This window comes from Neolamprologus brichardi, chromosome 3, assembly GCF_056152115.1.
Source record: "Neolamprologus brichardi isolate AB-2024 chromosome 3, ASM5615211v1, whole genome shotgun sequence".
Lineage (NCBI taxonomy): Eukaryota > Metazoa > Chordata > Actinopteri > Cichliformes > Cichlidae > Neolamprologus > Neolamprologus brichardi.
In genome coordinates this window covers 37299716-37313903 of record NC_142106.1, presented here as the reverse complement: position 1 = coordinate 37313903, position 14188 = coordinate 37299716, and the positions used below count along the sequence as shown (strand labels likewise).

General features: G+C 41.5%; 1 protein-coding gene across 1 annotated transcript in view; it reads right to left on the bottom strand.

Moving 5' to 3' along the window:
- Positions 1-5865: 5865 nt before the first annotated feature.
- The window catches only part of LOC102789464 (glucosidase 2 subunit beta-like), a 164705-nt gene continuing 156382 nt past the window's right edge, over positions 5866-14188 (bottom strand). Inside the window, exons 14-15 of the mRNA XM_087837323.1 lie at positions 11547-11646; positions 5866-8123 (exon numbers count right to left, since the gene is read on the bottom strand). Coding sequence (XP_087693449.1) covers positions 7986-8123; positions 11547-11646 — 238 coding nt within the window. The 3' untranslated portion in view covers positions 5866-7985. The remainder of the gene's footprint in view (positions 8124-11546; positions 11647-14188) is intronic.

Below are 14188 nucleotides of genomic sequence, written 5' to 3'. Positions count from 1 at the left end.
AACCGTCATCTGCGACAGGTCCATCTCGCACTGTCTGTGCGCGTGCAGATACCTCACTGACATTTCTTTAATTATTGTACGGTCCAATAAAGAGCGGTTGCACTGCAAACAGCACTGATATCACAGTAGTAGCTGAAGTGGAGAGACGTGATGGCCGTGTGCTGAGAAAATTGATGTCTGCAGTATTCACTGGAACACTAGAGACAAAATCAACAAAACCGGACGTGGTCATTTCCGGAAAAGCAACATTAAAATTCCTGGGGAAAAAAAACCTGCTGCTTTTTCAACATAGTCAAAAAGCACATGATCTGTGGTTTACGTTGTGCCAGATTGGGTATAAATAAGTAAAAAGGAACTTTGTAATGTATGGAGTACCTGTGCTTTAAATTGCCTGCATTAGCAAACCTAAATCATAGAGTGCAGCAGTGAGAGTGGCAACCAGAGAGCGATGAGCGGCTGTGTTGTCTGACAAAGTGGAGCAATGACAGGCGAAATAAGTATTAAATAATTCAGTGGGCAGGTGCTGCGTGAGTTTGAGGCAAACGATTGATGCGATCGAACATGTGGCGTAGCGAGGAATAAATATGAGAGTGTGACTGTCGCACAACCCACAATCTCAACCTGCAACCAGCTACAACATGAAAGAAGGTGGGATAACTGACGACGGAAACACACGACTTTGACAGCAGGTGGGTGTGGCTTCAGTTTCTTCCTGTGAAAAGGGTGTTTTTCCTTCCCACTGTCACCAAGTGCTTGCTCACAGTCCTCCATCTGATTATCTGATTTCCTGTGGTGCACGTTGTATACAGCGATTGCCTCGAACTTAAGATTAGTCAGCACCTGTCCGCTTTGAATCATTTAATGCTTATTTCGCCTGTCATCGCTCCAGTTTGTCAGATTTCACACCCATTCGTCGCTCTGTGGTTGACACTCTGTCATTTAGTTTTGCTAATGTAGGCTATAAATACACAGGTACTCCAAAGATTACAAGGTTCCTTTTTTACTTATTTATACCCAATCTGTCACAATGTAAACCACCGATCATGTGCTTTTTTGTTGTTTTTTGTTCTGTTACCTCCTGTGATCTCTCCCCACTGCTCGAATAAACTGTGGAAAGAAAAGCAACAACCTGAGAGCGGAGATAAAATGGGTCTGTGATAACAAAACAACAACAAAAAGATTAAAATTCACTCATTCAAAAAAGCCATGTTTAGTTTCTGCTCCCTGATTACTCTTTGAATAAACTAAATCCCTGTTGCAAACACTGCAACAAAGGTGTGACATTAAGTTTTATGTAAATTAGGAGTCGCTCCAAACACCGCCAACTCTGCGATATCCCTGTCGGTTAATTTCAATTTGAAATGTGTGTTCATTCCTTTCTGCCTGTCTTTGTTTGATATATGCTGTCACAGCGTTGACGTGTTCCTCTTTGCAAGTTTAGGTTCCTTTCAGTAATGAAGCTGCACTTTGGGAGGACAGGCTCTGTTGAGCTCTGCTGGGTTGTTGTTCATTGGGTGAAAACACTCACATTGAGTGGCAGCTTTCGCTAATGCACTTTTATTGAAAATGATGATTCTATGTGAGTTATAGGAAAAGGCAACCATGCATTTTTGCCCTGAACTTCCTCTCCACCAGCCGCCTCTCCTCCAAGTGGGAGCAGCCAACTGCGGGAGGCTCCTGGTAACCACATGCTATCACAGCTCGGCCTTCCAGCCTCCAACCGCGACACGCTTACACTCATCCACTCCACAGGGGAAGTGTTGAGCCTCGCTCGCCGACGTGAGAGCACAAACACAGAAACATTCACCCTCCACCAGATAGACAGCGCTGCTTATACCCCCTCCCTCCTCTCCACCAGCTTCACATTTCTCTCTCTCTCTGCTCCTCCCATTACTATTTGCTACTCGTGTAGTTTGTCTCCTCCTCTGAAAGAGCAGTTTTCCCTGAAGCATCGTCCGGGTCCCTGTCATTTAATTTTTTTTACTGCTGTTTATTTGACTGCGTATCGTCCTCCTCCCCCTTCTCTGCCCCACCCTCTGTCAATATTAGTCTTTGTTCATCTGCATCTCTAATTCTCTCACTGCTCTTCATTTCTTACAGTGTCAGTGCAGTTATTGTTTTTCTCAAACACTGTGCAGTAAAAATAAAAAAAAGTCTGACTAGAAGTCACCCTTAGCTTCTCCCAATTGCTAATTAAGGCACAGAGAAGCAAAGGTAACGTTAGACTGTAACGCTCTGAAAGGGGAAGACATTCTGCGTCTTACAAATGAAAGGTAGATTTCATAAGTAATAAACCTACTGAACCCATTGAGTTCTGCTGTTCCAGCCTTATTTGATCTGCCGTGACCAGAAGCTTATTTAGAACATTTTAATGAGTCGGCTCATTACCAAAAGGAAAGACTTTTCAATACCTGTGCTCGTGCTAGCATTATCATTATAGGTTCAGGCTGGAGCTGATAGTCAGAAGTTTAACGTTAGCGATGGAATGACTGATGTGAAAGCAGCTAAGACAAACGCAGACAACTTTCCTGAGCTCAGTATCCTTTTTTCAACCTTTTAATGGCCTGCATCTTTATTGTATCCTCAGCAGAGCACTCTACACAACTGTGCCTTTTTTATCTGCCTACCACCCAACAGCAGGGGATATAAACTAGTGACTAGCTTATTAACATAGTCTGCAACTGCCTGCTGACCAACAGGCAGCTGGGGACAAATATGCACTGCGAGAATGAGTGCTGTGAAATCAACAGCTGAAGGCTCAGTGACACATGCCTATAGACCTGTCAGTGACTCCCTGTTAACTGCCAACTGGTTGGGGAGTGTTTGCTGGAGTTTCCAACCAATTATTCACTTGCTGACAGCCAGCAACCTCTGGCTAACCAGTCAAGGAAATACACATTTTTCAATTAAATTTTATTAATATAGCACCAAATCACAAAAACAGTTGCCTCAAGTTGCTTTATACTGTAAAAATATATACCCAAAAATAAATAAATAAAAATGAGACAACCTCCTATTAGGAGCACTTGGCGACAGTGGGAAGGGAAAACTCCCTTTTAACACGAAGAAACATCAGGCAGAACCAGGCTCAGGGAGGAAGACAGGACAAAATACATGCAAAACAACCAGATCTCGACGTATATCGTGATATATCAAGATCTGGATATTTAAATCCAGTTCTTTAAACAAGTTTATGCATATAAAGCACACTGTTTAACAGTCCAATACCAAACTAGTTAGCAATTTAATGTGAAGGCCCTGCATCATCATCCCCTCAGCTGGGATACTATGAAAACAACAGAGGAGCTCTATGGGACAAAGCATCTTTTTCAGAACTGATATTTTTATATTATATAATTTTTTATATTTTCAAAAAAAATAGCAGCACATACTGGACAACATACCGATGTTCTTGTGACTGGTCAACTGACAAATGTGCCAATGAGGATCCAGCTGGTTTGCAACAGCACAGAGATAAGAGTGCAAAAACAGAACTTACATATATGCAGTGGGCAGAAAACAAGTATCTGAGGTTTCTTAATGCTTCTCATACCTTTGAACCACAAAAGAAGAGTATTTATTTTCTTTCAGGATTATGTAAAAACTGATTTAAGAAAGATGTACAGTAATGAATGGGAGATTAAATTCATCAAATTAATCGATTAAATGCATCTATTCTAAAGAAGAAATGATCGCACAGACTTGTGTTTGGAAGTAAAACAGTATCGTGTCAGAGCTTTGAGTTGTATCAGAAAGTGCACACCTGAACACACAAACTGTATTCACTGTAGTCTCACAAACACCTTTGTTTGTGCAAAATCTGTAGGCTAGAGGCTGACGGTGAAGCGTCAGTATCGTGACTGAATAGACTGGAATAAGTGCGGACACGAGGGAGCTGGATGTGACTGTCGCACGCCGACTCAACGCCAAGGCCCTTTTTTTCACTCTCGGCCCCGAGGGTATAACTGGCCTCCCTTCAAAGGAGGAAGCTTAAAAACAATCTCCAAAAGAGTGAAAGCGGTGCTGGGTTGTGGTGGGCGTCAGTCAACCAGTCAGTCACCAGTCAGTCAGTCAGGCAAGAGCCCCGCTGTCTCCCACTCCAGAGAACAAGGTACCTTGAACTAGTTTCTACAAAGCTGAGTCGGAGATTTAATGCAATATAAAGCCTCTGGGTCCTTTTAGCAATTTGGAGTCAACACACAAATACGCCCACACTCAACTGGAAAGACTTTCCATCCCTGCCCCTTCATGTGCAAATGTGCTGAATGGAGGTGTGTAAGTATGTGCTAGCAAGTGTGTCTGTGTGTGCTCTGTGTGTGCTCAGCTTCCCTACTGAATCCTTCCCACTACTCCCTCCTTCCCTTTTCTGATCTGCTGCAGCACATCATTGGCTGTTCGGCTATAAAAAAAAAAATCAGTACAGAAACACACAGTGCTAGCTTTTTTTCCCTTTTTTTAATAACTGTCCATTTAAACCGCAATCTTCCAATGTGTTTCCCACCCACGCTGTGTGGGGTGAAGCACGCAAGTAATTTACCACATGATGATCATTCAGCAAAGTGAGGAGTTGTTAATACCCTGCAGATTGTCAAATCTGTTCCTTTGTGAGAACAGGTTTTATCTGTGGAAAAGTTCTTGATGACACCCAATCACATGATCACCATATGGCGATGCTGCAATATAAAGTTTTTCTCCAGATGCCGGTAATGAAATGTTGACTCCTGCAGTAACAGACAGAGGGCTGCTCTTGACACTGTCTGGGTGATTGGCAGTATTTCCAGCTGCTGCCAGACTTGGGAGCCTGTGAAGGCTGAATGTTGTTATGCTGACATCAGCTTTGGCATCTGTTGCATATTTGAAGTAAGGGAACAGATTAAAATCCTTAAACACTGTGTTGTTTCCTGGACATTGTAGGGACACACAGTGGATTATCCATCCATCCTATCTTATCCAGTTGGAGTCTTTCCAGGTGTGATGGGGCGAGAGGTGGACAAATCATGTTTTTGGTCTTTGGACAGGGAAACTCTGCCCCAGCAGGTGGATTCGAACCCATGATCTTGCTATGAGCTGATGGTGCTAGCTATTGTAACACCATGCCAACCATTAATGTTTTGATATTCTCTTTTTATGGCCAGTTTAGCTGATCATTTAATTTGCCTTTTTGAGGCTAAGGAGAATACAATAATTTTACTGTGAGCTGTCAGATTGAGCTGTATTAACATAATGTGTTTAGTTCCACTCTGAATGCAGAGTGTGTATATATGTGTGTGTGTGTGTTACATATTTTACTGGCTTTGAGAAGTTCTGGCAGAAATGTCCTTTGTCTGACTTGTTTTGCACCTTCAATAAAATTGACAGCTATTCTGAAAACTGAAGCTGAAAGCAAATAGTTTGATTCGCCATCAACCAGTGTCTGCAGATGGGAGCTGACGCCGGACAAATAAAAAGCAACGGTCCCTGGGCTACAGAGCCTGAGGCTATTGCATTGCTAGCAGGCAAACAGCCACCTAGCTGCCCCAGCAGGGTAGGAATATATCAGGCAGCCTATTGGATACCTGACAGCTGATTTAGCTCCCCCTTAATGAGCAGAGGGCTCCGCTGCAGAAACTCCACAATCTGTTACATAACAACATCACAGACAGCACACCCTGTACAGACCGCTAAGGACGGTGGACTCCCTTGAAAACGAGCCGCGCTACGTTCAGTAAAAAATAAATCCTACGATAATAAATGAAAATGTAAAGATGTGTGGCTAATGTAATAAATGCAGTTGGAGAATATACTCCTGTGTGTTCAAGAAATGAGTTTTCAAGTGAGCCAGTTAGGAGGAAAAAAAACACAGCGTTGCCACTATTTTTATTGGCAAGGTTTTTTATTATGTTTTATGATTATGTCAGTCTTCAGTTAAAAAAAATACTGAAATGCACACTGCTTGGAGGATATGGCTGACTTCAGTTCATTGTTCATACTGATTAGAAACTGTAGCCAATAATTATTTAAATCACCTCTTAATACTTTCTTAAATACTGACCTCCACTGTCGTCGGAGGCAACGCTAATCTGTAAAAACAGTTTTGTACTCACTGAACTTGCTAGTAGTGGACTGGACCCCTTTTGTTCTTATGTTTTTGTGGTTAGAAACATTCCAGCATTGTAAAAATAGATGGTTGCCAAACGGTTGCTTGCTGTCGCTAGGCAAAAATGGCAACAAAGTGGTATACGGTGCTGCAACTAAAACCACCTCACAATTTATTGGGTTGCTGTGCTCGCTAGTAGCATGGAAGATACCGACTTGGTTGCAAACACACAACTATTTGCTAGTTGGTACTGACACTATGAAATGTGCAACACAAAGTGGAAATGGAGACTGTTTGCCCTTATGTCAAAGTTGAAATGTGCTGGTTTCGGCAGAAAGGCACAACTTTTACTTTGAAAGCGAAGAGTTTCCATTTTTAGTTTGTGCATCCAAAGATACGTACACGGGTATTTTTGTAAACTGAGATTTTCTGTTTTCGTTTACATGTAAAAATAAAAAACGAAGTCAAAAGCTGTCAAGGACATAATAAAGCAACAGGGGGTGGTATAATCCTAACTGTGTAGAAATGTTGGCCAATCAGAAGTCTAGAAGAGGAAACAAAGATGGCGCAAAGAAGCAGTCTTTCTAAATGGAGGGGCAGTAACTGTGTGTGTATATGTAAGAGTGTAAAAACTGCAGATAGTAAGATTAACAGCAACAGTGTTTTGTTCAAATCCGCCAATGTAGAAATTCATCTCATGTACGCACAGCGTCATCATAAAAGGCGCACACCTTTGACGTAGCGTGACTAAATCTCTGGTTTCCTCGTCCACAAGTAAACGCAAAAAACAAGTTTTCTAAAATCTCAATCCTGGCAGGAATTTATAAAAATCTCGGCCTTCAGTGATCGAAAACGCCGTTTACGTGTGGACAAAAGGCCCAAATGCATAGAAACAGCTATGTTTTCAAAAATACTTGCATACATGTGGACGTAGCCCAAGTTTCACTACCGCTTGGCAAGTAGTTGGTGAGTGTTTGTAAACAAGTTGGTGTCCACCAAAGCAAATGTGGAATACACAATCTTCTATAAGTGATCAGTGGTTGCTCAGAGGTTGCCAACCAGTCTCTAGGCCTGTGTGACTGAAGCCTATAAGAGCTGGGTATTGTTGGTTTCAGGAGTAGTAAGATACATTTATTGGGAACTGTTTTCAGCTGTGGAACAACACACATTTGGTACTGAATTGTTACAGTGAAGGGACTATAAATTATAAAGTACATGTTTACTGCAATGAGGAAAAATGTCAACCAGAGCGACAACTCTTTTGTTTTTTTGTTTTGTAGTTTTCATAGAATCATTTAGCTTTATGCTAAACTGCACCAGGAAACGGCTGAACATGCAGCTCCTTCTGGGAAGATCATCTGATTTATTTATGAGTTTAATTTGCTCAACATAAGAAACATACAACATATCCTCGATGGAAGGCTATTTTTATAAGGCAGTCATTATAATGAAGAGCAAGGACACAGTCCTTTTATTTGTGCATATTACTGAGCAGTTATTTAAAATAGCAATTACATTAGCAGAAATGTGTTTAGACCCTACAATAGATTGGGTTTCACTTTCTCCCATTATTTACACAGTAATATTGCTTATTGCTGAGCAGTGAGTGCAAACACTTACAGGGAATACACAGTAATGTTGAACACGTTGCGTTAACTAAATCATTCAGTAAATGCTCTATTTAGATATTAAAGTGTAACAGCAAGAAAGCAGCACTGTAACAATCAATGGAAACTAAAGTGGCTACTGAAAACCAGACTCTGACCTTAGCCAGACTGCCTTGGAAGTATATATGTTCTGACAACACAGATGTCAGAGGGGACCCTCAGGACCCCAGCCTGTCACCGCGGGCCAGCAGAAGAGAGGAAGGGGTCCAAGTTATTCTGGGCTGGGCCAGTAAGGGAATGGGTCACAGTTCACTGTGTATACCCTGCTGCTTTAGCACCGGCTGACAGGCCACAGGAGTCTGGAAGTCCATGATGTACTGGCATTTGCTGGGCTCTTTCACTGATCGCAAGGCTGTCTCCGTTCCGCATGTCAGTGTGACCTAGAAAAGCACAAAGAAAGAGAAGTTGAGGTTGAGAAGAGCCATTGTTAGCCTGAGTCCAGAGCCGTGGCAGTTTGATCACACAAAGGGAGCTGATTAAAGTTGACCTGCCACTTGTTTTACAACCTCTCTTAAAGTTTTGCGAAGAAGTGGGGCTTGCTACAAATGACAAAATTATACAGAAGGAATCGCTGACTTGTTGTGACTTTGCGTGAAGCAAAGTGTTTCTGTGAGTAAGAGAGAGTGTGGATTTATGGGACACCGCCGCTGTCGTCCCCGCGAGCGAACAGGACAGGGGGAGGATGGGATTACTGCTGTCACGACTTTAATAGGTGACTTTGACGCCCCCTGCAAGAGAGCGGAGGGGAAAACAACTTCTTTTACTTGGGAGTGGTTTCCATGGCAACCCCTCTCATCATTCAGCACCCTGAACAGACAATCCCTTTGGCGAACAAAAGCACCTGAAGAGGCAGAGATGGGAACCTGGCAGGTATTGTTGTGCAGAAGTTTAGGCTAGTAGAAGTGGTGATTTGGCTTTGTCCCGCAGGGAGACTAAAATAGTCTTTTGTTATGTCACTTAGTATCTTGTTGCACTGAGATATTAAGTGGGTGTGCGCTGCTTGATGAGACAAAGTATTTTCTGTCACGCTTGTCCATGAGTATTAGCGGTCTGGTTTTAATTTGAAGGTGAAGGAGCGATAGCTCAGTCTTGGTGGTGATTTATCCTTTGACACACTACATGTAATAATGTAAGACAGCAGTAGTAGAAAACACATCTTACGAGGAAGTGTGGAAGAATTGGTTGATTAACAGGCAGTTATGCAGCACTGTGGGAAATCCAGATCCATGGATTTTAGACTTTGGCCCATAAAAGGGACCAAAGGGCAAGACAGATTCTGCATTAATTTTCTGGAAGCCCCTAAACCTTAAATTTTACAGTGACGCCACAACACGTGATTAGTCACCAGGGCAGCTATAGCTCAGGACGTAGGTCATTAATCAAATGAAGGTTTGGTGGTTTGATCCCTCGCTGCTCCAGTCTGCATACCGCTGTATTCTTCATCATATGCTATGACTTGTTATGGTCAGCTAGTTCTCCTCTGTGGGGATATGACCCTTGAAAGTTTTACAGTTTTCTTCACTGAAAACTTTCCTCGGTGAATGTAAAGCTTACAGTTAGGGCCAGAACAGGTGACCCTGAACTATCCCTGTGCTATGCTGCAGGTAGGCTGGTAGGGGCTGCTGATCATGCACTGAGCATTTCTTCTTCACTCCCCATATATTTTTACATCACTGCTGCATCTCATTAAATGCTTTCTCTCTACCACAGCTTGTGTTTTGCCCAGTCTCCCTGTGCTCTGACCCCTCAATTGAATGGGTTGCAGTTTCTAACGGAGATTAAATGTGTTATTCAGCCCTGAAAATGTCAGCGCTGTACTTACGAGTGCTCAAAAATGCTGAGAAAAATAAGTCAAATAAAAGCACTAAAATTTCAAACCATGCTTAAGTACATGCAGGGCCTGTACTCTGAAAAAGCTTCATAGTATGAAAGTTAAATTTTGCATACTCCCATTAAATATACTAAAAATATTATTCTGGAGGGAAAACACCCTCTGTGCTTTTCCTTTTTTCATAAAACTCATAGTTAGAGCTGGATCAGGTGACCCTGAATCCTTGCTGTAGTTTTGCTGCAATAAGCCTGGACTGCTAGGAGCTTCCCATGATGCACTGGTTCTTCTTCAGTCACCACTCTGGATTTAATCATTAGTGTTTATTAATCTCTGGCTTTCTCCTACAGTGTGTCTTTTGTCCTGGCTCCCTCTTCTCCTCCCCAACCCTCCCTGACCCTGGTTCTGCCAGAGGTCACGGGGGTCATGTGATTGTCAGGGTTTTTGTCTGTATTATTGTAGGGTCTTTGCCTTATAATATAAATCGCCTTGAGGTGACTGCTGTTGTGTTCTTGTTGGCTTAGGTTTTCTCTTCAAACTCTTAAAACAAGTGGTTTGGTCACCTGTTCAGAGGTTTTTTTTTACCCATGTATTTAGCAACGCTAACCCACACTCAGAATTCAGCAGTTCATTCTGTGACTACAATACTGTCAAAATCACAGTCAGTGCCGCAAAAAGCAGATCGCAAATGTAATAATCTGGAGTTATCCACGAATGAGTCAATGAGAGGAGCTGGTTTAGATCCGGCTGTGGTAGCTGTAGCTCGTGCTTAATGACCACAGACACAGAATTAATAACTGAAAGAGTTGAGTTCACCTTTCCCCACAGACACACAAGATTAACTGTGCACCACTTGAATTTGGATTACCCCAATATCCACCAGCAAAACAATACATCACTGGTGCCTCTTCTCCAGCATACAAGATGGTACGCTGCAATGAAAGAGTGTGCTACCCAAAGCTGAGGTTCAGCCTTTCAAATATAATGAGCGTCTACTTCTGACAAGACTTTATTTATGCCGTCTGCACAGAGTTAGGGGTCGTATCAAAGGACTTCAATTTAGTGTTTTCAAAGGGGGGCCTGGATGGCATGAGTACATGCATTTGTAAATGACATTTATTTGTCTGATTTGAAGAGGGGGGCCAGGCACAGAAAATCAGATGATTAAATGTCCTTTATTTTTAACTGAGCAAATTTCTCACACACAAATGCAAACAGATGTCATAAAGACTGGTGGAGAGAGGGCGTGATGCTGGGAATATGTAGAAGAAGAGAATGCTGCAGAAGAATGCAAACGGAGCAACAACATTAACCATGAAAACCAGTGCAGACTGACAAAGAGTGTGCGTGTCGGGGGGGTAAGTCACTTTCAATCACTTGGCTCTGGACATAACATATTTTTGCCAGGCTGCTGAGCACGCCATGAGGACTGATTGACTCGATCCTGATTGTTGAAATGCTCGTGCCCGGGATGAGGCAGACTGGGACACAGATCTCATTTTATTTCCTGGTTAACAGAAGGAGCTCAGTTTGCCTGTTTCCTTTAGTTTTCTCTTAGTGCAGTGTCCATTTACCCCGCTCTGACTTGGCGTCGAGTAGAGTGTTCATCTTGTTGCTTTCCCTAGAACTACAATAAGATTTGCAGCCTTGCCTGCATGTGCAGGGTGGTAGCTCTGCTCCTGGTACCCTGCTTATAAAATGAGAGGAAACATTAGTGTAATTACTAAATTATTCTCCAACTGAATTCAAATAAAATAGGCTCTCTATCCCATCTTTTATTTTGGGTGGAGTTATAATGAGTTGTGCACAGCCTTCATCCTTCCATCTGCTTGTCTGACAGTCTGTCAGTGTGTGCATATACCATTTGTTCATTTGAATATCTGTTATTCATGTCTGCCTCTTGGTGCTCTCATTACTGTAAGAGGGTTTGGGCTGTAAAGGATGATTAAAGATATATACAGTTTGTTGTGCTTACTGTAGTACTGCGTGAACCTCCTTGCCAGCAGGGCTCTCCATTCTCATAGACCATCTGACTGTAGTGGTTCTTTGGCTTTCCTGTCCACATCCCCCACATCCTGAAAAATGTTTAAAAATGAAATGACGTAAAACATAATATATGTTATTTTACTTAAAGGTACAGTGTGTAAAATTTCACCACTAGATGTCAGTGCATTGCCGATTGCATTCAACAGAGTTCTGTTTGCTTTCTCCTTCAAATTTAAGTGCATTATTGTCGTTACGGTGGCTGCTGCAGGACAAACATGTTTTAGTCAGCCGAGAGAGAGAATTATTTAGATTGTACCCCATGTATCCAACAGGCACAATGTGTAAAAACACATTTTAGTACAAACTATATTTTAATAATATCAACACTTTACAATAAATCAGGAATTAAAAAAAAAACAGATCAATTAAATATTTTGCAGTATTTTATGTTTTCACCCTCCCACCCACCGGAATAACGGTGTTACAAGTAACGGTGTTACTTTTTTCAGTAACGAGTAATCTAACTAATTACTATTACTATTGTTACAACGCCGTTACCGTTACTAACTAGAAAATGCGGTCGCGTTACTGTTTTTCAACAAACAGACGGTTGAAGCTGTGTTCAGTTTACCGCATCTTATATCAGTTGCACGGAAGTAGCTGTAAGTAATCTGGATGCTACAGCTTTAAGCAGCTGCGCACGCTCACGCACAACACCTGGAGCTAAGGAGGCAAAACAATCACATGAGTGCTGCTGTTTGACTGAGGAAGAATAAAGTAGTCGTGGTAAGCCAATCACATGACCACTTTAAGATGACAAAGCAACAAGGTGATATATACCAGTTTTTAAATTGTGTTGAGAGGCCACACGGAAGATTTGGCTGTTTAGGAAGAGGGGGAAGTTTTAGGGGTGACGGCGAGAAAGAGAGAGAGAGAGAGAGAGAAAGAAAGACAGCCAGCAGAAAAAGAGAGGGAGCGAGTGGACAGAAATATTTGGAGTGGCACAAATAATTTCTGTGGCATCTTATTGAATGCAGAACAGCTGATTGTTCTGTAAATAGTTTGAAATGGTTATTAAAAAAAGAGGGTAAAAGGTAAATGGCTGCAAATAACTTTGTTGTTTCCAAAATTGTGCATATGATTTTAAAATGGACAATTTCTATTAGTTATAGTTATAAAATATGATTCAATAAACATGTTTGTGGTTGTTACAGTGAAAAATATAACTTTTTCTACTCAGTTTTTTTGGTCTGATTTTAGATCAATTGTGTTAATACAGTACATCAAAATGAAAACATAACTGTAAATTCAGACACGTGAGGTTGTGCTGAAAAGAATGATATCAAACAAGGCAAAGTAAATAGTTTTTAAAGGTAAAATGTGGAGGGAAAATCAAAAGTAGTTAAAAATGGCCAATTATACCCAGGACCCCAGAGGGTTAAACTTTTTTTTTTTTTTTTAAAGTAATGCAATAGTTACTTTTCAAGTAATTAATTACTTTTAGAATCTTGTAACAGTTACTTCTTCAAAAAGGTAACTGAGTAACTAGCAACTATAATTAATTACCTTTTCAAAGTAACTTGCCCAACACTGCTCCCGAGTCCACAGTCCACTGTTTACCTCAGCTGCCTATGCCGGGTCAAAAACAGCCGTGTCTATAATGATTGATACGACTCGATGAGTCAGTGACGCTTACTTCTGTCTGATGATATTGATACTGAGTTCCTGAGGATATCGTGGGATTTTCTGTCAGTAAGCGCTGCTGTTTTTGTCGCTGTTAGCTAGCGTCGCTGAAACAGTTTTTGAAATGGATCTAACATCTTAGTGAATGATGCTTGGTAAACTTAGCTGATGCCAGTGACGTCTTTTTCCTTCGTGTTTTTACTTCTTTGGCGAAGCGGACCTCTTCTCCATAAAAGTAAAACACAAGTAAGATTCCTCATATTTTGAGCATGAAGGTTCAGTGAATCTTCCTCCACTACAAGTGGACACCTTCAAGTTCTCCTCTGCATTTCCAATATTACATATTTGACCACCTCTAGCAACGTAGGTAAAACACAAATGGGTGGAAGGGCAATGTCCACCTCGGCCACTGTGTTCAAGATGACGGGGCAACATGACAGCGTCTTCAAAAGAGCGCCCACTTGTATTTATTTTTAATAGACGTTTTTGAGAACACATCAATTAATTAAACACTAATCAATGTATATTTGAGTACAATATTATTTTTTTCTATTAAATAACCTAAAAAAACGACTTAATGCACCTTTACGTTTGTGCATGTGTGTGTGGAAACAAAGTTCCTATCTAATGGTCAAAAATGGTCTTTTAAGAGTTAACCAGGACCAACTCAGCCAAAAAAAAACACAACTTTTTTTCCTTTTTTGTGAACACCACTGAGTTGGCTTATTGAAAAACACTTTCTCTCAGCGAAAATAAAAAGCTGGCAAGATGGGCAGCCTGGCAGTGCCCTTGTTTGGTTCCTGGCACCGACAATCACGTCCCCTCTCCTGTTCAACAATGGAGGGGAAATATTAATTACCGTTTTGTCAGAATTAATACTGTGTGCAGGAGGGAAGGAGAAGAGGAAAACAGAGAAGCCTATCTCGAATGAGGCTGTGCCTGCCCAGT